We start from the raw sequence: 27,384 nt of genomic DNA, 5'->3' as shown, positions 1-27,384 counted from the left end.
GCTGTACTACTTCTTCCTTCTCCCCAAGATGCCTCCACCTCTCTTCTAAGATGGTCTGCATGACTTCTGATGGAGGAGCAAAGGAGCCAGAGCACAAGAGAGAAGAAAACCTCCCGGACATCTCCATGGGTCCCTAGCATCTCCCATTGGGAGCAGGTCTTGTGATAATAGGAGGTGGCCTCTGCATTCCGCCACCCTGGAGAGCCGTGGCCAGTTAGAGGAGACTGATGTTTCCCAACTTTGGGTCTCCAGATGTTCTTGGACTAAAACTCTCAGAAGCCCAGAAGGTTTTCCCGGCATGAATCCAAAAAAAGGAACCAGTTTGTTTTTCAGGGAGGTCGTGAAAGTTGGTGGTTCGTGGGTAGCCGCAAACTATCACGAAGCACCAGTTTCCTGGTTCATGCCCATCTCTAATTATTAAACAAATATTCTTGGACTTCTCTTAAACGGCCAGCCAAGAAACGATCTGCAGGGAAAGCTACTGCTGTGGATTTGGCTACAGGCAGTTCCTTGCAGCTCTTTAAAGTCATGCAAAATATATACATTTATATTTTTATAAGTGATATAGTGCATCAGCGATAGTCTGTATACCATCAAAAATATTCCCCCTCCCACTTCCCCTGCCCTTTGCCAAGCAGGGGAAGTGGTTAATTTGCCGACATCGTGAAGTGGCTCGCTTATTAAGCCTCTTCACTCTATGGCCAAATTGAATGAGGAAGGCTTGCTTTGGATCAGTTCTGGAGATCACACACACACTCAAACCGGATTTAGCCTATCCACACCAGAAAAGTACTGTAGAAGCCCCTTGACAGGGGCCAGAAAGGTCCAGGTGGAAACCCTCTGGAGGCAAGCGGGCACACTCTAACAAAGACGTCTGATCGCCATCTTGAAGAGGCGATCCTTGCCTGTCCTTGCACCGAACTGTAGCCAGCCTCTGGCTCTCTTGGTGGAATTCTCACTGGCGAAGGTTTTCTAAAATAAATGGCTCGTTCAAATGGTGCTTGTCATCATTTAATTGTGTGTTTAAGTCCTCGGACCTTTTGCTACGTGGCTGTATTCACACTCCAAAAGGCTGTTGGTTTATTTGTTGGTATAAAGTGCACTTCCAGTCTACTTAATCTTTGACGGACAGGTCCGATTGTTCCCCAAATCCCTGGCTGCACAATACAACAAAGGCTTAACGGGGGCCCGTGGACCTGAGTTCCGACCCACAATGCACCCTGCTTCCTGTCCCTCTATGGCTGGAATTCATGACCGAGCAGAATGTTCAATCACAGATTAGGCTGGGGCTTAAGCCGCCCTCTTTGTACGGCAGTCTCAGAGGTCTGGACAAAGATTTGACCTGTCATGGTTTTGTGCTCATTCGCCCGCTGACGAGAGGCAGAAGGAAGGCCCCCCCCCCAGCCGCAGAAGATCGCCAGCAGGGGATCAGCTCTCCGGTTCGGATGCCAGGATAGCTGGCTGGCAGGGTCCCCTGTCCCAGAGGTCAAAAGGAGACGGATAGGGATGATAAGGGTCAGCTTATCTTCCCCCAAACCCAAACACACTCAAAAACAACACAGCTTGGAGAGCCGGGGCCTTCTGCTCCCATGGAAAGCAGGAACTGAGCAAATACTTTTCAAAACAACTCTGTCATCCAGGAGCCCTTAATGCCACTGAAACTTTTGAAGAGCTCAAATCTCCCCTCCTGGTTGTGTCAATACTTCAAAAACAAGAGGAAAGAATGCAAAAAATCCTCGACAAGTGCTTTCATTACAGATCTGAAGAAAAGCACTCCCCGGCCCACCGCCGTCCAAGGCTCTTGGAAGAGCCCGTCTGGATTGGGCCGCAAATCAAACCATCTGACAAGAGATCAAAGCAAACAAAGCAAACAGCAAATGCCTATTAAGATTGCAAATACTTAGAAAGGGCTCCCATCAACCCTGGTAAGTACGATCAAATATGGTCAGGATAAAGAGGGGGAGACTAATAGAACAATTGAATGCGGAGCAATGTGAAAAGATGCTTGAAGATCTAGATGAGCAAAATGATCGCTGCCTGGCACTGAAAATATGTTGTGTCTTCTTCATCAGTAGCTACAAACCAAGATATACTGGCCAGAGTCCTGCTGTAGATTCATCATCACCACAACCATCATCTTGGAAATGCAGAGATGGAAGAGACCCTACATGGATCATGGAGTCCAGCCCTTGTCAAGGAGGCACTGTGGGGAATCGAACTCCCAACCTTTTGTTCTGCAGCCAGAGACTTAAACCACTATGCTAGCATTAAGGGAACGGCTAAGCCATGATGGCAAACTGAAACTTGCGCTGAGTCTCACACAACCTGGAATGTGTGGACAACTGATCAATAAGTGGCAATTCACTGCTTTGATTTACACCATTATACTAACTGTCGTCGTCATTGGCTGTCAAGTCAATTCTGACTTACAGTGATCCTTTTCACTGTTTTCTAGGTAGAGAATACTCCGAAGTGCTTTACCCTTCCCTTCCTCTAGGGGCAACCTTGGGACTGGGCAGCTGGCCCAAGGCTACCCAGGATGGCTCTTCTCCCAGGAGGCACAAGTGGGGAATCAAACTCCCAACCTCTGGCTCTTCAGACAGATACTTAAACCACTAAGCTATCCAGCCAGCTCTAATAAATCTGCAATAGGATTTCGTCCAGCATGTCCGCTTTTAGAAGCAGGGTGCACCTGGATGGCCGATGCTGGTTAATGGGAGACAGAAGGTGCAGATGGACTCACCCAGAGGGAGCTGAATGGCCACCGAACGGACTAGATGTTGGATAAGACAGGCCTCTATCTGATCCGGCAGAGTCCTTTTTACACACTTAGGTTCACTGAGGGCAACAGGTAAGCCTCTCTAAGGAGGAATAATGCATTCTGTGCATTCATCAGCCAGTTCTTGTCACTTGCCAACTCACCCCTACCTGCACAGAAGCATCACTGGACGCGTTTGGTGCTTCTTTCTCAAAGCATGGCTTCAACTAGCAAGACACAAAAGCGCAGAGCAAGCTGAGCCACCTGAAAAATCATCCTTAGCTTTTGATTAGAAGTGCTACACCTGATGATAGCTCAGTGGTTTAGGCCTCTGGCTGTGGAGCCAGAGGTTGGAAGTTCAATTCCCCACTGGGCCTCCTGGACCAGGGCTGGACTCTCCTCCACTGGGTCCCTTCCAGCTCTGCAGTTTTAAGGTGATGATGATGATGATGACTAAAGGCCCCAGACTTCAACGCTACCTGTATACTAAGCAGCCAAACCTCTGGAATTAAACAATTTCCCAGCAGATTTCCACAGCAAAGGCAGAGGACTTGAGAAAAAAAAATTATACCTTTAGCCTTTTATGCTTTTCCACCGCCTCATGATTTTAATATTGATGGGCAGGATGGGAATTGAACTAATTGATGAATAAGCGCGGTATTAATTGGGAGAGAGAGAGAGAGAGTTTAAAAAAATTCTTGCAGTGGATTAATTATCTTTTTGGAGCTGAGATTCAAGAGGAAAAGAAAGCTAAGTGGAAATTAATGCATCACAGGACTTTATGTACACAACCCAAGAACCTTCAGTGGTAATGAAACCGGACCCACCAGTGTTGCTCCCCCCCCCCAGCTCATTCTGCAAACATAGAAAACTCATTTTGAATTGTTAAAAAAACAAATATGCCATTTGGGGCCAATCCTCTCCATTGGCCAGAGGCTGGGAAATTTAGTTTTGTGCTACTTTTACCAGGTGTTGGGTCGTTCCCAGCTTCACAAGCCCTCACTCGGAGACAGCTTGCCTGGAGGAAGTGGGCCAAGGAAGCCGGAGCGCAGAGTGGGTGCCCCAGCAGAGCAGATGGATCTGGGGACCAACAAATATTTGTTCATCCAAAGGACGAACTGGCACGAACTGCAAACAACTCTTCAAATAATTGAAAAACATGAAAGCAAGTTTGTCTGTCCAATAAACTGTAGTGGACAGACTGATGGGCTAGGACTAAGGAGGCCTGGGTTCGAATCTCTGCTCAGCCACGGAAACTCACTGGGGGAAGTGGAACTGCTCCAAACATCTCACTTACCTTGAAAGCCCTATTAGGGTAGCTATGAGTTCGTTCCAATATGACAGCACAGAATAACAAATTTGTGTAAAACGAAGAAGGCAAACCAACATAAACACCAAATTGTCTTCAGAGAGGTAACAGAAGAGTCGCATTAATCCCTTCCCTTCTGACAAGTGGAACATTGCTTTTAGCCCACTTCCTCTTGGATGACTTAATGCCGACATGGGAGCAGAATCAGCATGGAGGATGATACCCAAGCGAAGGAGGCACTGTCAAATCTTTTTCCATGGGAGAGCCGTATTTTTCACACCATAAGACACACTTTCCCCCCACAAAACAGGGGGGTGGAAAGTCTTTGCGTCTTATGGAGTGAAGAAAATAGATTATATTTTCCTGTTTTCTTCTCCTAAAAAATTGGTGCGTCTTATGGAGCGAAAAATATGGTATTTCTCTGGAGCACTTCCTGAGTATCGTCCAGCCTTGGGCGGGCGCTGGGCCAATGTAATAGGGTTCCAAAGCCCCTTAGGCCAGGATTGCATAACGTTCCCGTTTCACCGAGTCCTCTCTCTCACGCCTTGTGACAAAAATATTAATGGGAATTTGGGATCCGGCCAGAAATTTATGGGCAACCAAGGTGCAATACACAAGCTCGGAGGAAATTAGGAAATATTTTAGAATTTGTTCTACTTGCAGTGTCTGCTGGTTCCAAAGTGTGGGACTTTTTGGCAGAGTTTTTAAACTACCCATAAACATTTAGAAACCGAGATTTAAACCAGCTGTACTGAACTTTGCACACTGCCCTGAATATTTAGCTATAGAAAACATTTTTTTAAAATCATGGCTTCCCTAGATATATATTCCTGCATTTTCCACAAAATCTTGATGCAAAGCCTGAGCATGGTAGGTTAACATCAAAACATTTTTGTTTATTATTTTTAGTGGCCTGGATAGCTCAGTGGTTTAGGTTCTAAGAGCCAGAGGTTGCGAGTTCGATTCCCCCACTGGGCCTCCTGGGAGAACAGCCAGCCTGTTTGGCCTTGGGCAACCTGCACACAGCCCCACAGCGCCCCTAGAGGAAGGGAAGGGTAAAGCACTTCTAAGTACTCTTAAAGAAAACCTGGAAAGGATTCCCATAAGTCCGCATTGTCTTGATAGCACATGATTTTTGATAACCAGTGCCGTATATCAGATAGACTAATGAACTAGTACTCATGAGCCCTGAATTCGAATCCCCACTCAGCCATGGAAGCTCACTGAGGGCGTGGAACTGGTAAAACCACTCCTTAAATATCTCACTTACCCTGAAAGCTCTATTAAAGTCACTATAAATTGGTTTTGACTTGATAGCACAGAACGATAAGAAATACAAATTTCAATTGCTCTTGCATTTATATTATGTAGGGACCACAAGGCCTTTTATAATTTCTTTTCCTACCCCTTGTTGCTACAAAAATTGTTTCTCCTTAAGTTTTTTTTTTTAATCAAATAATCAGAAGTATTTTTCTTTTTAAAGGGGCAAGTTCAAGGTCCACCTCTGGGAAATCGGTACCATCCTTCAACACCATCCGTCTGGAAGCACAACGCTTTTCCTTCAAAGAAACAATAGTGGAAAAAAAAAACAGCCGGCAAATCCATTCCAATTCCACAGAGACCCAGAGATTAGGAATAAATCCGTGGCGGTACTGCCAGGTTGAACTTGATGGAGTCTGTCCAAATGTCTGCCGCTTGAATGAGCAGGTTGAACAGAAAGGCTTGGGAGGGGTGGCATTCAGAGATGCCGTTTTGTCTGCCCTTTGGCGCTGGGATGTTTGTAAGGGCCGTCTCACACACAGAGAACCTGAAGCAGTCCCTGTTTCTCAATGGAAATAGTCATTTTCTAGCACCAGTCAAATCCGCAAAACGGCCAGAAAGATGTCTTGCAGACGGTGCCCATCTCCAGCACCCAAAGGATCTTAGCTACACGGTTCAGCTCCACGCTCCTAGCTCTGTGGGGTTTATTTCCGAGTCAAAGCAAAAACTTTAAGATCGTTCAAACATTTAAATCTTTCTTTTAAAAAATACATTTATGAATAGCACAGCTCTCTTTTAAAAAAAGGAAGCAAGAGGGATGTTGAAAGAGAGAGAATGTCATGTATAATGAATGGGCTGTTGGGTTAGAGACTTAGATTTGTTGCAGGATCAGGATTCACACTTTCTATTCCTAATTCAAATTTATTTCTGCCAAGTTTTGACAAACTGCATTGTGGAATCATTTAGACATCACAAAGTACTGTACTGGGATTTCTCATGATATCCCAGTACATTACATTGTACTGGGATATCATCATTTTGACCAGAGCGGATATCATTGCTTTGACTCATCGTTTTGACTGGAGCTCGGAAAGTTACATTTTAAATGTAGTTTGTCAATGTTAGAGTTGAAGCTCCACAAAAGCATTTCCTTCCTATTATAGTTTCGGGGGGGGGGGACATGCGCAAAGTTATCAAGAATGCTCTCTTTATTGAACTGACTGTCTGTAAAATATTTCTAAAACTGTTTTGAAAATGTTTGTAATGGTGGTTTTAGCATTGACAATGGTGTCGTTTTTTAGTATAATTCTCACAGGTTTTTTTTTACACTGATCATTGCATAGTTTGTTTGTGAGCCATCTTGGGTCCCCTATGGAGAGAAAGGTGGTATATAAGTAGCATGCATAAATATACACACACTTCCTTCTCCTCACTTCCTCTGTCACAGTGATGACAATATCAGAAATATTTGTTACTGATTCCAATTAATCACAGTTTATCATTACGTTTGAACTCACAACTGTGGTTAACTTTCTCTGTGGCTCAGTTGAATAAGCCAGCTTCCCAAATCATGGCTTAATGTTGGCTTGTTAAAACCAAATCATCGGGCAGATTAAGCACAATGTGCAGGCTTCAGATGGCATGAGAAGTTGTGGGCCATTGAAACAGAAGCAAACATTGAACTCTTCACAGCTGCACAGAAACTAGAGAGATATTAGAAGTCATGGAATTTACAAGCATTTCCATAAACCCTCATGTGGCCTCTCCCAGTCTGGTGCCGCCCACCGATTAGGAATGGACCATTCTGCCCATTTTGCTTCCCTTTACATTTGCTCCTTGGTAAATCTCAATGACAAATTACCAATTTTATGAAAAAATGTAGAAAATTTGAGAAACAGCTTATGCAAAATGAGTTTAGTCAATTTCTCAAATGCTTGCACTGACCCAATGTAATAGGCATAGATGCTCCTAATGTGCACGCCTGCCATGGAACTGTGAAAGATGGAGAGCCTCTCAGGGGAAAAAGGTGGCAACTCCCTTACCTACATGACTGAACACAGAAATTCAAGCCCTGACTTCCTAGAAGGAAATTGTTTAGTTCTAACAAGCCAACATTAAGCCATGATTTGGGAAACTGGCTTATTGCCAAATCTGTCAGGGTCACTTCTTTTGATACTCAGTTTTCTATTTCTCTCTCTCTCCGATATTCAGGTTTTAAAAAATCCTTTCCAGTCACTTTATGTGGAGTTTGGCATATCCTCGCCCCAAGCTCAGCTCCCCATATATAAATATATTCTTTTCCATCAGTATTCCAGATGTGTTTGGGCTACAACTCCCATTGTTGTCAGCCAGCACATATCTTAGGAAAGGAGTATGAACCAAAAAAAGGCACATTTGAGTTTTCTCACATGGTCCCCATTCATGAGAATGTTCTGGGGGATTGAGTCTCAAAAATCTTTCTTATAGGTTTGGAATTTAGATGCAAACCTTTTCATAGAATCCCACCGCATGGGGCCTGGGTGGTCTTCATCTTAAGAAGGCAGGGCTGTGCTGAGGTTCGGGATAAACAAGTTAGCTGTTTTATAAATATTAAGAGATTGCTGGCATGGTTAGCAGAGAGCCACCCTACTCTCCAGCAAAGACTCATTCTCTGCACGACACAGTGTTAGTATAACTTCTCACTGTACATAAATATTTGCTGATGTACTTTGCCAATATCTTAATGTACAGAAACGAGCAGCAGAAGTGGCCTTAATTGGCTCGTTCTAGCCTTTAAGCTATTTTTATTTGTGATTATTTTTGAAGGAGCGACTTCTGGAAGGTCTTCTCTAAGAGGTCCTCTTTTTGAACCAAAGGGAAACAGATGTGGCTAACAAATCTCGGCCAGGACAGGTCGGCCATACAGGAAACCCAGAGAGTCACGAAAGGCAGAAGACATTTCAATATAAACACTACAATCTTTCCCCTTAACCTCTAATTCCAACAACAAAATATTAAGATGCGTTATCACCATATTTAAAAAAAAAGGGTTCAAATCCTGTTTGGCAGCATTTACTCAGATTGCTGCTGCCTAAAATTTCCTTTTTCATTTTCGAGAGGGACACAATCTCGTTGTCGTGCACCAGCAAAAGAAGATGCATTTGTTGACAAAGGAAACCCATGACAACCCATTTTCCACAATTAAACCATAAAGGAATAGAGATTACAGATGAAAATCGGCATTATTTTTAAAAAAAAATTGTGAAAGGGCAAGATATTTTTGCCACTTTCTGAATAATTTTTTTAATCGCTTTTGTGTGTTCGCTTAAATTCTTGTCTCTTTTATTGATTTGTGAGCTGCCTTGAGTCCCTCCGCTGGGCAAAAGGCAGCGTAGAAGGGCAGTCAATCCATCAATGAGAAAGTGTGAATAATTTTTGCTCAAAGTTGCAAAGCCGCATAAATCTACCATGGATGTTGCTTTGCTCCCATGGAGGTTTAGTGGTCAGATGCAGTGGATGGGTTTCTTGTGTCCTTTAGAAAACCCAAAACGCTTCTGTTCTTTTTGTGTGCACATGCCTGTGTGAGATTGCGATGGTTTGCTTTATATGTGGCTTGTTGAAATAAGCTAGCTTCCCAAATCATGGGTTAATGTTGGCTTGTTAGAACCAAATCTCTCTCTCTCTCATACACACACACACACAGAGCACAAAGACACACACACACACACACAAAACACAAACAAACCTATATTTCTCACCCTGTGGCTTTCCAGAAGTGCTTAAGATCACGTTCTCACACCTATCTGTGTGGCCTTGCATCTCAGCTCAGGGTGGAAAAGGCAGTCATTCCAACAGTTTCCGCGTAACGCTTTTCACAGCTTGATCAGCTTAAACTTCAGGAAAACCACACCAACCACAGCACTCGTTAACTAATCAAGCCCTGATGGAAAACAGGCTCTTATTTGGATTTTTCCCCTCCCTCTCTCCCGCAAACCCTAAGGAATCAGGGGCTTGTGGTGGTGGTGATGGTCAGAAGTGGTTAACAGTCTCTCTGATAGTCTACAGCCTTCTCAACACACACACATGCACACGCACACACACACACACACACACACACAGTTTACTTTACGCCAGTTCCCAGGCTGAACATTTTTTAAAAATAAAATAAATAATAATTAAAAAAAACAAACACACACACATTTAAAAAGTCTTGGCAGAACAAAGCAGAGACAAATGGAAATCCCCAAAATGGATTATTCTCCATAAATGACACCAAGGGAATAGGGTACAAAGTAGAGTATTTATCTGGCCGAGCATTTTAAACAACGTTCATCGCAACAGCCCAGTGGTTGCCAAACTTGGGTCTCGCAATTGCTCTTGGATTAAAACTCCCGGAAGCCTTCACCACTAGTTGTGCTGGCCAGGATTTCTGGGAATTGCAGTCCAAGCACATCTGGGGACCCAAGGCTGGGAACCACTGCAAGAGACAGTGCGGAAACGCACCCTTCAGTACAATACTGTACAGAGATGCATTGTGAATTACCATATCACACAATCTGTTTTTATACGTAAAGGTTTTGAGCTGAATTCGAGACATCTCCAGGTAAATGGGAAGCTGCCTTGTATAATCTTAGAGCATCTAGTATAGTATAGATCGTCAAGTCCAGCCCCCGTCAAGGAGACATAGTGGGGAATCGAACTCTCAACCTCTACCGCCGAATTCTCCAGCAATTTTAGTTATCTGTCTATCCCAGAACACTAACTGTTCACAACGGCTGTCTGCAGTTTCAGAAAGAATTCTTTCCTAGCCTTACTTGGTCATTATAGTGTATCTTCAAATCAAAACGCCCCCTAGCAAGTCAACCTTTTGAGTCTCCATATAGTCTAAGTAACCGGGACATGTCTAGAACATTGAAATGATTGCACCGCTTGAAGACCAACAACTAGTAAGACTGTAACAACACACACACACACACACACAGACTTATTGGGCTAATTAAAGTGAGGTCAATAGATAATATCTGTTGTGCTTTCATTAAAGCCAAGTCAGATGGTGGGATAACAAAAATGCATGAAAAATAACAAGATGTTCCAAGCAATAATTTCTCCGGTATCAGATGTTACCAGCTGGAGCACATAAGCAGATAACTATTGTAAAATAAACCTCAGACACAGCTGGAGGGCCCAGAGTGCGAGGAAAGCCCGTCAGATCGCCCCAGCTGTGATCCTTGATGTCACACCAAATGGTAGAAGCCCCATCCTCTTGTGGAGTTCGATTAGCAATCTTTCTTGGTTGACTGTTTTAAATAATAATAACTTTAGCACTGCAGAGCTAAAAGGGACCCTATGGATCATCCAGTCTGGCCTCTGTCATGGAGGCCCAGTGGGGGGAATCAAACTCTCAACCACAGATTTAAAGAACAAATGACCCTTTAAAATCAAAACTCATTTAAATGTAGTTATTAGCTGGATGAAACCCAGAGCATTTGATGTCACGTTCCTGTTTCTAAACCCACATGGTCAGAATATGGTTGTGTCTAACAAACCTTGTAGTTGACGTGTAACCAACTACAAATAATGACTTGCTTGAAATTAGTTCTTTGTCCCAGTAAAGGTAAAAAGTACATTACACAACGATTGTAACTGAATTAGGTACAGTAACATCATTCTTTCTACAGCGCAACTGTAACCTTTTAGTTCAGCGGTTTCCCATCTTGGGTCCCCAGATGTTTTTGGACTACAACTCCCAGAAGCCTTCACCACCAGCTGTGCTGGCCAGGATTTCTGGGAGCTGTAGTTCAAAAACATCTGGGGACCCATGGTTAGGAACCAGTGTTTTACTCACTCCTCTATTTCCAGAAGCACACCGTCATTAAGGGGTGGAGGAATATTGTATCGTTCAAATACTGGCTCGCGGTGGTGCATTGTGGCGTGGGTATTTTGCACCACCGATCAGCCACTTGTCGCATTTCAGATGTTTTAGAAAGCTACTAAAATTAATTATTTAATCATTTTTGAGATATGTTAAAAGGAAGGAGTTTGCTTCAACCATGATAGCAACTAACTATCTTAAGAGGATCTCCAAATTGTTGGAACAGCAACGAATTACTTTGAAAGTAACTTTGCAAGCCGTGCTTGTAAAAATAGAAATTAAAACACATTTGGCCTAGGGACACACAAACATACATATCTTTTTATTTTCAAGTAACTGGGGAAGGCCCTGAAGAGCAGCTGTAGGAAGCAAATGCCGCCACCACCACACACCCCCGCCCGCTACGATATGCAGCTTTAATGTTGAAATGCTGCTTCTTTCTCTCTTCGGGAACGATTATCCAATTTGCCACACAGAGGACTTGGTTGCTGGAGAACGCTTGCCAAGGAAGAAAGGGAGACATGACGGCAAGATTAAAACGCGCACCAAAACACCAGCTGGAAAGTGCAAACTCTTTCTGCATTTGTACGGACCCCTTCCAAGAGATGATCATTCGATTGTCTCTGCTTGCGATCCAAACACCCAGTGCAGCGTTATTTCTTTTTTTAAAAAAAAGTCAGATGAGGTTAACGATGCTTCATCCAGCCCTGTTTTCACAGCTGTGGTCAATAAAACGGGAACCCACCCACCATCCAAAAAATGCGAGCAATCCTGATGGAGTTTTGGTTGCACCCAAATGGGCAACAGGACTCTTTGTATCAAGAGGTCACCAGGTCATCTATACTGGTGCTACAGTTCGACAATGAGCCTACATCCACTTACTGGGCAGTAAGCACCATTGATCCCAGTGGGACTTGCTTATGTACAGGATGTACACTGTTAATGTACAACTCTTTAGCAAGAGAGGCTTTCTACCGACCTTTCTTTCAACCTAGCATCCAAGATCATCTCCAGCTTTGTTAATACAAACAACTCCCATTTCTTTCTGCTTGTTTTCGTTTGATAAGAACTGCTGGATAGCTCAGCGGTTTAATGGGAGCCAGAGGTGGGGAGTTCAATTCCCCACTGTGCTTCTTTGACAGGGGATGGACTAGATGATCCGTAGGTCCCTTTCCGCTCTGCAGTTCAATGATTATTGTTATTATAAAAAAGTTTTAGCAAATGCTGTTATTGTTGGAAAATAGAGGTTGCATTCCCAGTCAGCCAGAGTTCCAACAGGAGCAGCTCTCCCCTCCTCTTATTCAACTGGCAGTTCAACTAGATTCATTGATTAGATTTTTAGCCTCCTAGAGTGGTCATATTGACCAGATAGGCAGGATGTAAATTGAATGAATGAATGAATGAATGAATGAATGAATGAATGAATGAATATGAACCAACAACGGTGAGCATAAAGGCCATCACTGACTATTCCTGGAACAGGGAACATGTCATTCTCCATGTGTAGCGACAGGTCCCGTTCTCTCTGGACATATATTGTGCTCCAATAAAATCTGAAGGGCCACGCTCCTACATAAAACAACGCCTTCTGTTTAAATACAGAGTAACAAGGTATAATATTATTTGTCGTCAGTGCTAGGCAATGTTAGCTTGGAGGTTTTTTTAAGGAGAAAGGTGGGGGCTGAAATACTTTAAATAAATACATACTTGTCTTAAAGGCGCTTTGCAAAACAATTCATCCAGGCCTTATTTTATTGATATTGTCTTACAAAGGCTACGGAACCAGGATAGATCACAGTCTGCTTCCAACTCAAGAAGCGTCCCCCTCAAGATCCATTGAACCTCTGTTCTTGCCTCACATCAAGGACATGAAGGATTGTTTCCTAGGGAAGAGCCGCCGACATCATCTTTCTTCCAAGGCAGCTGTCACCCAGCAACCTTTCTCGATTAACCATTAGACTCTAAAAAGTTCATTTGGCCTCCGGCTTTATGGCTGGTGAACTTCCTCCCAACCTAATTAGGCTTGCCATTTTTGGCACACCCTCTTGTTGAGCTGGGATCTTTTTTGGCACGGAGTCTGGCCCTGATGGCTGCCTAAGTGGGTGGTTCCATAGTGCTCGCAATCATCCCTTCTGAAGACCTAAAGGGAGACCTAACCCTAAATTCATAAATCCTTCTGTCTCCTAGATCTACATTTCCCACAAAACCATGCAATTATGGAATTGCAGTGTTGGAAGGCACCCAAAAGGTACACTGGATTGAGCCCCTTTCAGTGAAATTGGAATATCTTCCTCTTTTGTCCGTTTACCCTTGGATTACAAAGGCGCTATCAAAACATTTCTCCTGTGAGGATGATGATGAGTAAATAGTCACTGGCTGAAACCCTGTTGTGCGGTTACGCAAACGGCATCCCTTTTGGAAGATAAGTTGCCGCAAGTTTCAAAATCTCCATAGACATTATTTGTTGCATGTTGCATCACATGACTTGGTGGGCCACAAACATGGCCTATGAAGATTTCTAAACTCACAACCATTGGCGTCTAAAAGTGACACTTGTGAGTGTGCAATAGGATCCCAACGACTGCTTCTGCTTTTTGTTCACAAACTGCGGGGGATGTGCATCAGAAACAAATCAGATTTCACATGAGAAAAGAACGGTAGATTTCACCAGGAAGATGTCCCAAGGAGCGTCAATCCAAACATCTCCAGATGCAGTAAGAAATCCACAATTAAAATCTCTCTGACTAGTAGCCACCCAGCCTCTTTTTAAAAGCCTTCTATAAAAGCTTTTAAACCAACCTTACACTTTCCAAGGCAGCCGTCTCCATCCTTTAGTAGCTCTTCCTAATGCTTAGCTGAATGTCCTTCCTGACCATTGCATTCTAATTTGGGTGCTAAACTCTGGACCCCCCCCCCCCAAAAAAAAACAACTTGCTCCATGCCCATCTTCATCTTCACAATCTCCATAATGGCCATGTGCTATCAAGTCAATCCTGACTTATGGTGACTCTTTCCAGGATTTTCCAGGTGCAGAATACTCAGAAGTAGTTCGTCCTTCCCTTCTTAAACAGGGACGCCCTAGGAATATGCAGCTTGCCCAAGGCTACACAGGCTGGCTATCTTTGCAGGAGGCACAAGTGGGGAATCAAACTCACAACCTTTGGCTTCTCAGCCGGAGACCTAAACCACTGAGCTACCCAGTCCAGCCATTTCCACATAACAGCCTTTCAAGTATTTGAAGTCAGCCATACCATACCATCTCTCAATCTCCTCTTCTTCAGGCTAAACTCACCCAACTGCCTCTAACATTTCCTGCTAGAAATTAATTTCCAGACTTTCTGTCTCCTTGCTTGGTCTTCCTGAAACATGTTCCAGTTTGTCAATAGTCTTATACTAGGGTGGTATTCCACGACAGTGGTTCCCAGCCTTGGGTCACCCAGATGTTCTTGGACTAAAACTCTCAGAAGCCTTCACCGCCAGCTGTGCTGGCCAGGATTTCTGGGAGCTGTAGTCCAAGAACATCTGGGGACCCAAGGTTAGGAACCACTGATCCAGGAGAACCCTAACCCAAGCAGAGAAACAGTGATGCTATTATTTCTTTTGTTCTGGACACAATACTTTGGTTGACACAGTCTAGATTTGTGCTTATACTTTTTTTTTTCCAGAGCGGGGTGGGGGAACTAGAGATTTTCGTGGAGAAAATGCATGGATTCCCCATTCACAGTGTGTAGCCCTCAAGGGAAAGGAAAGGAAGATCCTTCAACGACCCATGTTTGCACAATGTCCCTAATTTAATCTGACAGCCCCGAGGATAATATTGTCAAGAAAACAAACGAAGCAGGGAAATGATCAAAGCAGGCATTATCTTCTGTCTGCACGGCCCCGAGCCAATGTTTATTATAAGCCACCTGGAGAACCTTCGGTTATGGGATGGTATGAGAATGTCGTAAATTAATAAATAACAAATAAACGTCCTCTCTGGGGTTGGTTTTCCAGAAGAAAGCCACAACCCTAAGATATCAGCCACTGATAGTGAAGGTAGCTCTACCTTGTGTTAGACCCATCGTGTTCCTTTCAGTTCTACCATTTCTATGATTGTAAATTCTCCCACTAAATCTCACTTATAAGAAGACTGGGAAAGGGCCTTTCATTATAATTATAATTATAACTGTATGCTATCAAGTCAATTCTAAATCAGGGTGACCCTTTTCAGGGTTTTCTGGGTAGAGAGTATCCTTCTCTTCCTCTGGGAGCGCTCTGGGACTATACAGCTGGCCCAAGGCCACCCAGGCTGGCTCGTCTCCTAGAACAGTGGTCCCCAACCTTGGGCCTCCAGATGTTCTTGGACTACAACTCCCAGAAGCCTTCATCACCACCTCTGCTGGCCAGGATTTCTGGGACTGGAAGTCCAAGAACATCTGGAGGCCCAAGGTTGGGGACCACTGTCCTAGAAGACACAGTGCGGAATCGAACTCTCAACCCTCTGGCTCTGCGGCAAGACATGCACAAATTAATGAATTAATTTAAATATTTTTATACCCCCTTTCTCCTCAAAAGGACGCCAAGCTAGGCTGGTGTCTGCAGGTGTGGCAGAGCAGGTTGCCCCACTGCCAGTTTTAATATTCAACAGTCAATCCAAGGAAGCTTTTGTGGACAAATGAGAGGAAGGTGCCGTTGCGTTCTCCAGCAGAACAAAATGTTCCGGGTTTGCCTTGAAGTCCCACGGCCTTTCGTTCTGCTTTGGTTCTGATCTTCCACTGCTGATCCAAAACTGGCGCAAGGTGTGGTTCTCCTCCCTCCCTCCCCAACAGGAAAGCATCTTGGCGGCCGAGGGCCCGTGATCTATCAATCCCCCTTCCCTTTTGGCTCTCTTTTGAGAAGAGAGACGTTTCTGTTTACAAGACTCATCTGAAGAGTCCAACGTGTGTGGGTCGGTAAAACCAAGCCCAGATTCTTTTCCTCCGCCAGCAGAGCATAAATCACATTGAGCGGTAGGCAAGCGTTTCAGTACCCCCTTCCCTCCACCCGTTCATCGTTAGGATGGAAGTATGCAATTCCTTAGCAAGAATACGGCTTCCAAGAGGCCATGTGGCTTACAAGAGCAACAGATGGCGTCCCAAAGCATTTTTGCTAGATTATCGGGAACTGCTCAAAAAATCACAGTCTGGGAAGCCCTGAGGGGCTGTTTCTTCAGACATCTTTTATATGGGAAAGGTTTTCTAAAATTTGTGTTTTGGTGCACAATAAAACAGGTGCACGCAGCTGGACAGATAGCAGGGCTCTCCTCTGCCAAAGCCACGGGTTTACAACAATTTATGCGACACAGTAGGTTTTGCTGTCTTTATGGTTTTGTAAGTACCTGCTCTCCAAACAAGAAGGGCAGCTTGCCATGCGGGCTGACAAGTGGTGAATGTATGGGGGGGTTGAGGACACTAATTGGAGCAGCTGTTGTGTGGAAACCAAGCACTCAATCAGGAGGCAGACAGGGAACATTTGGGGCTCTCATGTCCTCTTTTACAATGGACAGTCCTCTGTTTGAAGGGCTGACCATGAAGAAAGTGGTGCCCCGCTTGACGATGATAATGCGTTCCGTTAAAATCACTGTTAAGCGAAATTGTCGTCAAGCGAAAGTAAATACCCCATTGAAATGCATTGAAAACTGGTCAATGCATTCCAATGGGGGAAATACCTGATCGTCCAGCGAAGATTGCCCATAGAGAACCGCCGATCAGCTGTTCTAAATCCCTGTAATGCGAAGCTTCCGTCCGGAAAACCACCATTTTGCGACGGGAGGGAAGCCATTTTACAAAGGGAAGCCATTTTGCGGAACGAGAAAAATCCTCATTAAGCGAACAAACGGTTCGTGAAGTAGGCTCCTAATTGACGTCAAGCGGAAATTGGAGCCATCATTTTGCGATTGCAATAGCGATCGCAAAAATCCCATCGTTAAGTGATTTCGACGTCATGCAGGGTAAGCGTCAAGCGGGGCACCACTGTAGTCCTCTTCTTGAAGGTTAAGGTTAAGTTAGAGGCAAAGAATCAAGATGTTTAAGGCTAATTTAAATCTCTACGCACCTTGTCTTAAAAATAAACATATAGAAGCCTGAACTGGATAACTCTGTGGTTTAGGTCTCTGGCTGCAAAGCCAGAGGTTGGGGGTTCAATTCTCCCATGGTGCTTGCTTGACAGGGGATGGACTTGATGATCCATAGGGTCCCGTCTAAGATGACGGTGAGGATAATAATAAGATACATTTTCAGCAGGCATTTAAAGCACAACACAGCTTCTGCCTCCCAAAATATTTGAAAGGCTGTCCTACAGAGGAGAGGCAAGATCTGTTCTTGGTCATCCCAGAGTGCAGGACACGCAACCATGGGCTCAAGTTAAAGGAAGCCAGATTTTGGTGGAATTATCAGGAAAAACTTCCTAACTGTTAGAGCAGAATGACAGTGGAACCAGTGACCTCGGAAGTACATTAAAGAATGTATTAAAAAGCAAACAGATAAGTAGATTAAAAGACTGGACAGAGAAGATAAAAGAAAAAGGGGATATAAAAAAGATATTAGGGGGAGAAGGGTATTCATGGTTAAATCTAATTCAATTAGAAAAGTGGACAAGAGAATGGTATACTAAAGAAGGGAAAGGTAGAAAAATGACAAAATTTGAAGAAATTATAGAAAAAAGATTGAAATCAGAGGAAAAAACAGAAAGAAAAGGAACTGTAAGTCAAATATATAAATTATTAAATCAAGTAGAACAGGGTACTGTAGGGTTAAAAATGCAATGGCAAAATGATTTGGATGAAGAAGTAATAGGAGAAGAATGGGATAAAATATGGGATCAGAGAATTATGAAGAACATGTCAGTAAGGATAAAAGAAAACTGCTATAAAGTAATATGGAGGTGGTATTTAACGCCGGTCAAAATGAATATGATGGATAAAACTGTGTCATCATTATGTTGGAGTTGTAAAAAAGAGAAGGGGACGTATTTACATATGTGGTGGCTATGTGAAAAAAGAAAGAAAGAATGGAAAGTAATATTTAGGGAAATAACTGAAATTATGGGATTGAATATTTCAATGTCCCCAATAACAGCTTTATTGAATTTGAGTAAAGAGCAATTGGTGAATGAAAATAAGGATTTAATAATAATAATGATTACGGCTGCAAGGATAATTATGGCAAGGAATTGGAGAAATGAAAATCAATTTAACCTTGAGGAATGGTATAGAGAATTGTGGGATATGGCTATTAATGATAAACTGACATGCGATATGAAAATAAGCAGGGGCCAAATGAAAAATAATGACTTTAAAAAAATATGGAACGTATTTTTAGAACATGTATTTCGGAGAGGGAGGGGGTATACACCGAGTGAAGAAACATTGAAATTTTGGAATGAAAATGGATGGAAAGAAGTGTAATGCTAGTCCTGAGGGTGATGGGTTCACTGTTATGTTTTGTAATTTATAGTCTCGTAATTTACAGTTTGTTTTTTTGTAGTAGTAGGTATTTTGTATTTTTCGGGTTTTTTTATTATTATTTTTTGTACTTTTTAATTATAAATTTAAAAAAAAATTTAAAAAAAAAAAGGAAGTTGGAGAGCGCTCCAACACTGGAGGCATTCAAGAAAAACATAAGATAATCACCTGGCAGATCTGCTTTGATTATATTCCTGCATTGAGCAGGGGGTTGGACTGGATGGCCTTATAGGCCCCCTTCCAACTTCACTTTTCTGCGATTCCATGAAACCACATGAGGAAGAATGTTCCAATTGCTACGCGCCACCACTGAAAAGGCCTGGCTTTGTGACAGCATTTCACCCGTTGCAGGACCACCAAGAGATGGTCACAGCTGAGCATCCTGGGGACCAACTGAATCTGGGTCCACTAAGGACACCCGGTGATCAGAGGTTGAACGGGTCACCGTGACCCAGTGGGCTCCCATTCAGAGCACATAGGATTGCTAAAACTGGGTCAGGGTAGGCCTGCTGAAACCAGAACAGCTGCCTGCAGAGAAGACTCTGAGCCTTCTTAATTTTCACTGCGGGTGCTGACAGCCTGAAAGATCAACAAAGAGCCTGTTTTAAGTGTCATTATGACCAATTTTTTTAAAAACAAAACAAAACCAGATGTTTTAGAGGGAGATAAGACCAGCAGGGCCTACTTCTTGAGACAGTCTGGGCAAACATTTTCAAGATTTACAGAACCCAACAAACATCCTTGAGCCTCTAAGACTAAAGAGAACCCACTAGTATCCTCAAGGATCATTCTCTCAAACAACAGGTTCTGTTCCCCCAACCCCAATGGCGGAGGGAGTCAGCAGCTGTAACACGCTGTTTTTATTTCACAACTGTAGACATGCACACAAATCCAAGTAATGGCCAGGACTCGCTGTACTGAGTGGGCGAGGGGAAATGGACACTTAATTGCTTAATGCCCTATTTGGCAGCTGCCGACGTTATTTGGAAATTACAGAGGAGAAGGTATTGGTGGCAGTAATAGTAATAATAGTAATAATAGTAATAATAGTAATAGTAATAGTAATAGTAATAGTAATAGTAATAATAATAATAATAATAATAATAATAATAATAATAATAATAATAATAATAATAATAATAATAATAATAATAATAATAATAATAATAATAATAATAATAATAATAATAATAATAATAGGCCTTGTGAGTTTGAGTTACTGTTGCCTCATTTTCACTTGAACGTTTGCCAAAGACGTGTCAAAGAACAGCAAACAATGGTCAAGATTTCTTAACTTTGGAGATAATTCCTTTCTATCTCCAAAATAAAACAACAGCACTCTTTCTTCCGTCTGCCCACTGAGGGGGAAAGATATCATGGTATCTCTAGAGGCTTGAGTTAAGCTCCACTGACAAATATTGAAAAGACTAACATTTGTTATGGATTAGGAGCTGTACATTATCCGAAAAGTTATCTCAGCGGGTCAACAATGTTTAAAATAAATGTTAAAACCACATGTAGCAACCAGATTTGAAAAGGTAGAGAGTGGATGAAGCAAGGGGAATCAAACTCCCAACCTCTGGCTCCACAGTCAGAGATCTAAACCACCGAGCTATCCAGCAGTTCTGGTTTCATTTCAAATTTGTTCTAGACTATCGTTAATCAGTTTGTACAAACACAATTTGTAGTGGAAAGCCTGGGTACCAAACTTTTCCAAACAAATTTACCAAATAGTTAACCATCTTGAACACAATTTGTAGTGGAGGGTCTGGATGAAAAAATTACCAAATCAAATGACTCTTGCGACTTGCCAGTTCTATGAATACTGTTCTGGAAAAACGGTACATTATAGATAGATAGATAGATAGATAGATAGATAGATAGATAGATAGATAGATAGATAGAGAGAGAGAGAGAGAGAGAGAGAGAGAGAGAGAGAGAGAGAGAGAGAGAGAGAGAGATAGGCAGATTTTGACTTATCTCAACCTTCCTTTCTGGAGAGATATATTTTAGAAATGAGTTATATATATAACTATATAACTCATTTCAAAAATATATACAGTGGTGCCTCGCTTAGCGATCGCTCCATTGAGCGACAAAATCGCTTAGCGATGGACTTTTTGCCATCGCAAAAGCAATCGCTTAGCGATGGTCCCTATGGGGAAAATTCGCTTTGTGATGATCACGGGGAAGCGATCATCGCAAAGCCCCCATTTTCAGCCAGCTGATCGGCAGTTTCAAAATGGCCACCGGAAAAACAAAATGGCCACCCGCTGTTTTGCCTCGCTTAAGTGGCAGCGAAAATGGCAGCGCTATGGAGGATTTTCGCTGAAAGGTAAGTTTTTAAGCCCATAGGAACACATTAAATGCATTTTAATGCATTTCTATGGGCTTTTTAAAATCGCTTAGCGATGAAATTGCTTAGCGACGTTTTTTCCAGAACGGATTAACGTCGCTAAGTGAGGCACCACTGTATCTCCAGAAAGGAAGGTTGAGATAAATCAAGATCTGCCTAGGTAAGGTACAAGCCATTTTCTTACAAACGGGTGTATTATTTTAACACTCTTTCCCAAACGTCTGATGGGACTGAGAAGAACCGAAAGCAACATTCACATGACCTGTACTTAGGAGGAAAGGAGAAAAGGCGATGGCTCACACTTCCAGAGATGTTTAGAGAAGCTATCATCAGAGATAAGACAACAGGCATCAGGAGAAAGAACAGAAGGGCTTGGAGGCTCTTAAAGTCCATGGCGGGGAAAGAGATCAACATGGCCAGGAGCCTCTCCAGCTGTGTGAGTATGTAAGCCTACGTAAGACCCTACTGTTTCTGAATGGCTTGAGAAAGCAACGGTCAGGGAGATATCTCCTGACCTCCCCCTCCACAAAACTTTTCTAGTAATATGCTCACAAAGCAGGAAAGGGACCCACTTGAAGGAAGACAAAAAACAAACAAACAAAAAACTCTGGGAGTTAAGCTTGCTTAAGGCTACAGGTCAATGACGACCAGATGGAAAATCTGTTCAGTGTTAATATCCCTGGTTTGGCCGATGGTCTCTTTCGGAAAGATAAGCTTTCAATGAAGCTACACAGATTTTTCAGCTCAGCGGTAAGCTGTCTAGAGGCGGGGAACAAGAGTTTTCCCCAGCTTCTGTGGCTCACAACATAAAAATTGACGTGGGCTGGAGCTAGTCTCCACAAGATGGTGCCCTTCAGAAGATTTGGACGACAATTCCCATCAGCTCCAGCCATCGGGGCCAACAGCTGAGTGTCATGGAAAACAACCGCAAACTTCTGGAAGGAAAGTGTTAAAATGTCCATCTGTCCATTTTCAGGTGAATTTTTTTGGGTAGTGATGGAAGGACTCTAGTGGATGGGAGATGTGAACCACAGCTTCTCCTTCTTCCCTTTCCATATCTATCTATCTATCTATCTATCTATCTATCTATCTATCTATCTATCTATCTATCTATCTATCTATCTATCTATCTATCTATCTATCTATCTATCTATCTATCTATCTATCTATCTATCTATCTATCTGTCTGTCTGTCTGTCTGTCTGTCTGTCTGTCTGTCTGTCTGTCTGTCTGTCTGTCTGTCCGTCCGTCCGTCCGTCCGTCCGTCCGTCCGTCCGTCCGTCCGTCCGTCCGTCCGTCCGTCCGTCCGTCCGTCCGTCCGTCCGTCCGTCCGTCCGTCCATCATGCATTCATGCATTCATTCAAAATATATTTACCCTGCCTTTTTAAAGAAGGACCGAAGATGGTTTGCAACATTAGAAGACAATATTTAAAGTTAAAAACAATAAGTATACAAATACTTTAAAAGATCAAACAAATACCACAGAAAAAAGCCGGCAGAAGCAACATCAAAAACTCAGCATGGGGCAAAGTGACAGAAGCCTAGTTATGTGGTCTGTAGACTAAGAGATAAAATGCATCTGATAAGTAAGTAATAATCTCTGATTGCCAGAGACAGCGGTCGGAAACAGACTGGTCTCAGATTAACAACCAGTGTGTGATAAACCGGCTGCGATGGCAATTGAATACTTTTGAGAAATGGCCCTGAAATGTATTACTCTATATTGCGGGCTACATTCCCTCAACCAATATGTATGTACACACACATACCACAGATAAAGTTAAGGGTTACAAAAGAGTAAAATTCCAAGACAAATGTAGAATCTACTCTGCAATTCATTCATTCATTTTATATATTTCCCATTTAGAGAAATCACTATTCTGGGCAGTTGACAACAAAGAATATGCAGAAATGTAAGTTATAAAAGGACTATAAAAGATGAAAGTACTGTACAAATAGACAACAATGGCAGCTGTCTATATGAAATTAGGTGGAGAAGTTGTACATGCACCGAGAGACAATAGTGTGCTACGAAAGTCACAGGAGTTGGAATTTCAAGATCTGGAGGTCACAATCCATGTACCTCTCTCTATGGATGTGATGCCACCATTTTTCTATTATATGCCATTTGACCGGTGACTAGACCTAACCAATGAGGCCTCCCATAAGAAAGAAAGCGAAAGTTCATCCCAGTTCCCAGGTTAGCAACGAAAACAAAAGAAAATGTTTGTGACATCTTAACAAAAGGAGGAGCAGAAAGCTTGAACTGCAAGGTCAACAGCGTTGTGGCCAGTTCAAACAATCCGGCTGAACCCCAGAAATAGGAAAAGACAGAAGGGTGGGTCACCAGCCAGGAGGACCCCAGAGATGTCCTCATCGGTGGGAAATTCTACTCTCGCCAAGCGGAGTCTGCTGTGATCTTCATTGAAGCCCAAAGGATCTGTTACTAATGGCAGGTGGTTTGGGTGGAAGAGCCTGGCTGATTAAAAAAATCCAGAGAAAAAGACGGCACTCCGTTTTCTCCCGAGAGTCGCGTCTTTTCTCTGGACATTTGCTCCAAGACAGGGCACAGCTGCCTGCATCCCAACATCTGCTCTGCTTCCTACTCACTGCCCAGACCTCCAGGTGACTCAAACTTGGGCAACTTCTAGACACCAAGGTTTATCTCTGGAGGTGCCAAGGGCTTCATAGGCCATGCCCTTCCTCCATAGCACAGTATTTTAAGATTTTTTTTAAAAAAAACCCAAAATAACCAATTTGAGCGTTAGCTTCAGCTAAACTAAAACTTGTCCTCCCATCCTGTGGCTGCAAGCAAGGTGCTCCTACTCTAGCTAATAAGAGGACAACCAGCTCAAAGCAAAGCAAACTGGGCTGCTTATATACCACCCCATAATGCTTAAAGCGCTTTCTGGGTGGCTTACAGTTTAATTAGGAAGGCTACACATTGCCCTCCTAACAAACTGGGTACCAAATTTTCCGACTTCAGAGGAAGATGGAGTCAACCCTGAGTAAGCTACTTGGGCATACTGGGTCATGAGCAGAGTCTTGGTTGCAGGTCATAAACAGGACCTTTCCATGACGGTTTTATCTCTGATACACCCAGGGAGGAACACATAAGATCTTTTCCCCGATAAGGAGTCATAGCAGTCTACCTTATTCTGAATTCCAGTTAGCTCCCTGGCCCTGTCTAGAGACCGTGGCTTGTAAATCCCTTCCAGTTGAGATTTCAAAGTTCTGGGCATGTCTGGCATTTGGGGGGCAGCTGGTCTTCCTCACTTCCCCTCCCGCTATGAATGGACTAGACAGAGTCTTAAGCATCATGACTTTGTTCTCCTCCCGGAAAAGGCAGCCAAGATAAGAACCCTGAGGACTGTTTCTCTTCGCCAAAGATAAAGGACCCACTTACCCGAGCACCTTTCTCTGGAAAACATCTGCATCCCGAACTGCAGTCTCGACCCCCACAAGGACCTTGATAAAATTTCTTCCCACCCTGTAGAGGGAAAAAAGAGAGGGGGGGGAGAGAGGGAGGGGAATAAAATTAGCAACAAGGCATGTAGAAGCATCCAACATTTTCCTCACGTATCCTTCACCCCAGAAATGGCTCTTTTTATGGCTGTCTTGTAGGGCTCACAAGCCAAAGCTAGTCACTTGCCATTTCTGCTGGGAAGGAGAACCTCAACGTTCAGCTTGTAAATATCCCAAAATGTTTTTGTACAGTATGCATAGGGCTACTCAAACAATACTACCATAAGACACGTTTTGAGATTCAAGGTACGGACTGATATACGGATGCAGAGGCATAAATGATTCCAAGGACATTGAGCTCTGAAAGATTACAATTAAAACCACATCTGTTTCTTTTCCCCTCCTGTTTGATTCCTTGAGTGAAATTAGAGCGACGGTTGTAAAATTCGGTGCAGCAGGTTGCACAATAAGAGAACGGAAGACGAAATCACTTCAGGAATCAAGTTAAGAACGCACGTTTAATTATAATCAGTCTGTTTTGTCTTGAGTCTAAATATGATGCATTATTGTATTTTTTATATTCGCGAAGCCTTTCACGGCCGGGATCTAATGGTTGTTCTGGGTTTTTCGGGCTCTTTGGCCGTGTTCTGAAGGTTGCTCTTCCTAACGTTTCGCCAGTCTCTGTGGCCATGGGCCTCTTCAGAAGACAGCACAGGTTGCTTTTACTGCTTAATATTTAAACGAAACCAGCCATGTTTCAATACTATGTGTGATTTTTTTTAAATTAGTGAAAATGTCTGTGTTGTTATCTGCATTTCCTTTTCTGATATTCTTTTGAGCACACACACACACACCCAAATTCCAGTTTTGGAGGGAAGGCAGGATATAAACATACATACATACATACATACATACATACATACATACATACATACATACATACATACATACATAAATAAATAAATAAATAAATAAATAAATAAGGGCATTGGGTTTCAGCCACAATACTCTAAACAGAGTGGTTTGGAAGAGCTCAATTAGTTGAACATGGTACCTCCTGAATGAAATCAACGAGGCATGTTAATTTCCCATGAGACCTAAATTCAACCAAACCAATCTTTGTGTAATCCATTGACCGTCTAAATTAACAGCAGAATTTTACACATGTCTGCTAAAAAGGGGTTCATTGTATGGGCTGTGTTGAGTGTTTTACATAGATTATGTACTTATTTGTAGCGTGGTATCGCTGTTATCCTTTTGTTGTTGCCGTCTGATCTGAATACCCATCAGTGTCTACTCTGGCTTCTGAAATCGACGCTACTTAAGAAAGTTAAATAATAAGAATCTTAAAACTGCAGAGCTGGAAGGGGCCCTATCGATCGCCAAGCCCAGCCCTGTCAAAGAGGCACAGTGAAGAATCAAACTCCCAACCTTTGATACCCAAACCACTGAGCTCTCCAACAATCCATGTTTAATACATTTATTTACATAATACATTTATTTAAAGACTTAAAAGTGGGTTATGTATCTGGCCACATTTTTGCTGAAAGACCAGACATTTTGTACACCCGTTGGGAGACCTGGCCTTGAACAGATCAGTCTAATTTACAGCTGCTCCAGAGCAACTCATTCATAATATTTCACAACACGCCTTTAATCCAATAGCAACTGCATCTGTTCCTCTGATATTTTTCCCCCATATGAAGAAGAACTGAACCAAGCATTTCCTCTGAAAAGAGACGAAGCTCGCTTCCAAAAGATCCAAATGTTCACACCAAACTATCTCCCTTGCTTTCTCTTCCCATTGCATTAATAGGTCACACCGCTCACTTGTGAATGAATGAAACCCAAGCAGGGGAGGAAGCCCACTGGAGCCAATTGGCAAGAGACCAGGTGTTCCATGTCACACAAGTATTTTATTTACGGGAAGGAGCTGACATCAGACACTCCCAAATTACTTAAATAGCCAACAGCCATGTGCTTTATATTGATGTGTGTGAGTTGTCGCAGTCTGCTTTGCCTTTCTAGAAGGGATCCTATTTTTATTTCATCGGGCTTGGCGGAAGAGTTGTGCATCAAATTCAAAACCATTGGCCCGTATCTTGAAACCTTTCAGTAAACTGCATTTGACTCTGAAGCGTCCGATCCGAAATGTAAAGGCATCAGGGTGTATTTGGTAGGAAAACCTCCCGGCTTTTCAGGCAGGGTGCGCGGCTTCGTCTAAGGTTGAAAACAGCTATTCTTAGAGCTCGTAGGGAGAAAGGGACCTGTGTTTCAGCCATGATGAAGGGAGCAGATGGCACAACGGTGCACCCTTTGCTCCAACCATTGAGAAATTCCCTCTTTGCTTTCCGGCAGCTAGCTTTAATCATGGTTTGAAGCAGGTTAAAATCCTTAATTCAAAGCAAAACCTGGTTAGTCTTAACCCTACTTACCCATACACCCGCCTTGTGGGTGGCTGGGACAACAACACCCATGTGAGGACAAGAAGGACTGCTGGATAGTTCAGTGGTTTAGGTATCTGGCTGCAGAGGTTCTGAGTTCGATTCCCCGTTGGGCCTTCCTGACAGGGATTGGACTTTCCATGAGGTCCCATCCAGCTCTGTGTTCTAATTATTATCATTTCATTTCAATTCTTTTTCTTTCTTTACTTTTGACCAAGATTTGCCAAACCTAGCATAGAACATCCTGTTCAGGAAATAAAGACCTGGAGATTTTTAAAAGCTGAACCTGGAGAAACCAAAACTGGAAGTCCTCTACGCCCATGGTGGTCAAGATCTTTACCATCTTGAGGTTATCCATCATGCCTGATTTTGGAAGCCACGCAGAGTCATGTCTGGTTATTCCCCAGATGCGGACCCAGCTGGCAATACTAGGGATCCTCAGGTAGGGCTTTGACAG

General features: G+C 43.0%; 1 protein-coding gene across 2 annotated transcripts in view; it reads right to left on the bottom strand.

Moving 5' to 3' along the window:
* The window catches only part of COL4A6 (collagen type IV alpha 6 chain), a 123,043-nt gene that overhangs the window by 58,988 nt on the left and 36,671 nt on the right, over positions 1-27,384 (bottom strand). For both annotated transcript variants that reach the window (XM_072981252.2, XM_072981253.2), the window contains exon 3: positions 24,425-24,508. In XM_072981252.2, the coding sequence (XP_072837353.2) occupies positions 24,425-24,508 (84 nt within the window). The remainder of the gene's footprint in view (positions 1-24,424; positions 24,509-27,384) is intronic.

This window comes from Pogona vitticeps, chromosome 11 (genome assembly GCF_051106095.1).
Source record: "Pogona vitticeps strain Pit_001003342236 chromosome 11, PviZW2.1, whole genome shotgun sequence".
NCBI classification, from domain to species: Eukaryota; Metazoa; Chordata; class Lepidosauria; order Squamata; family Agamidae; genus Pogona; species Pogona vitticeps.
Note: the sequence above shows the minus strand (reverse complement) of the source record. Positions and strands in the feature narration are given on the sequence as shown.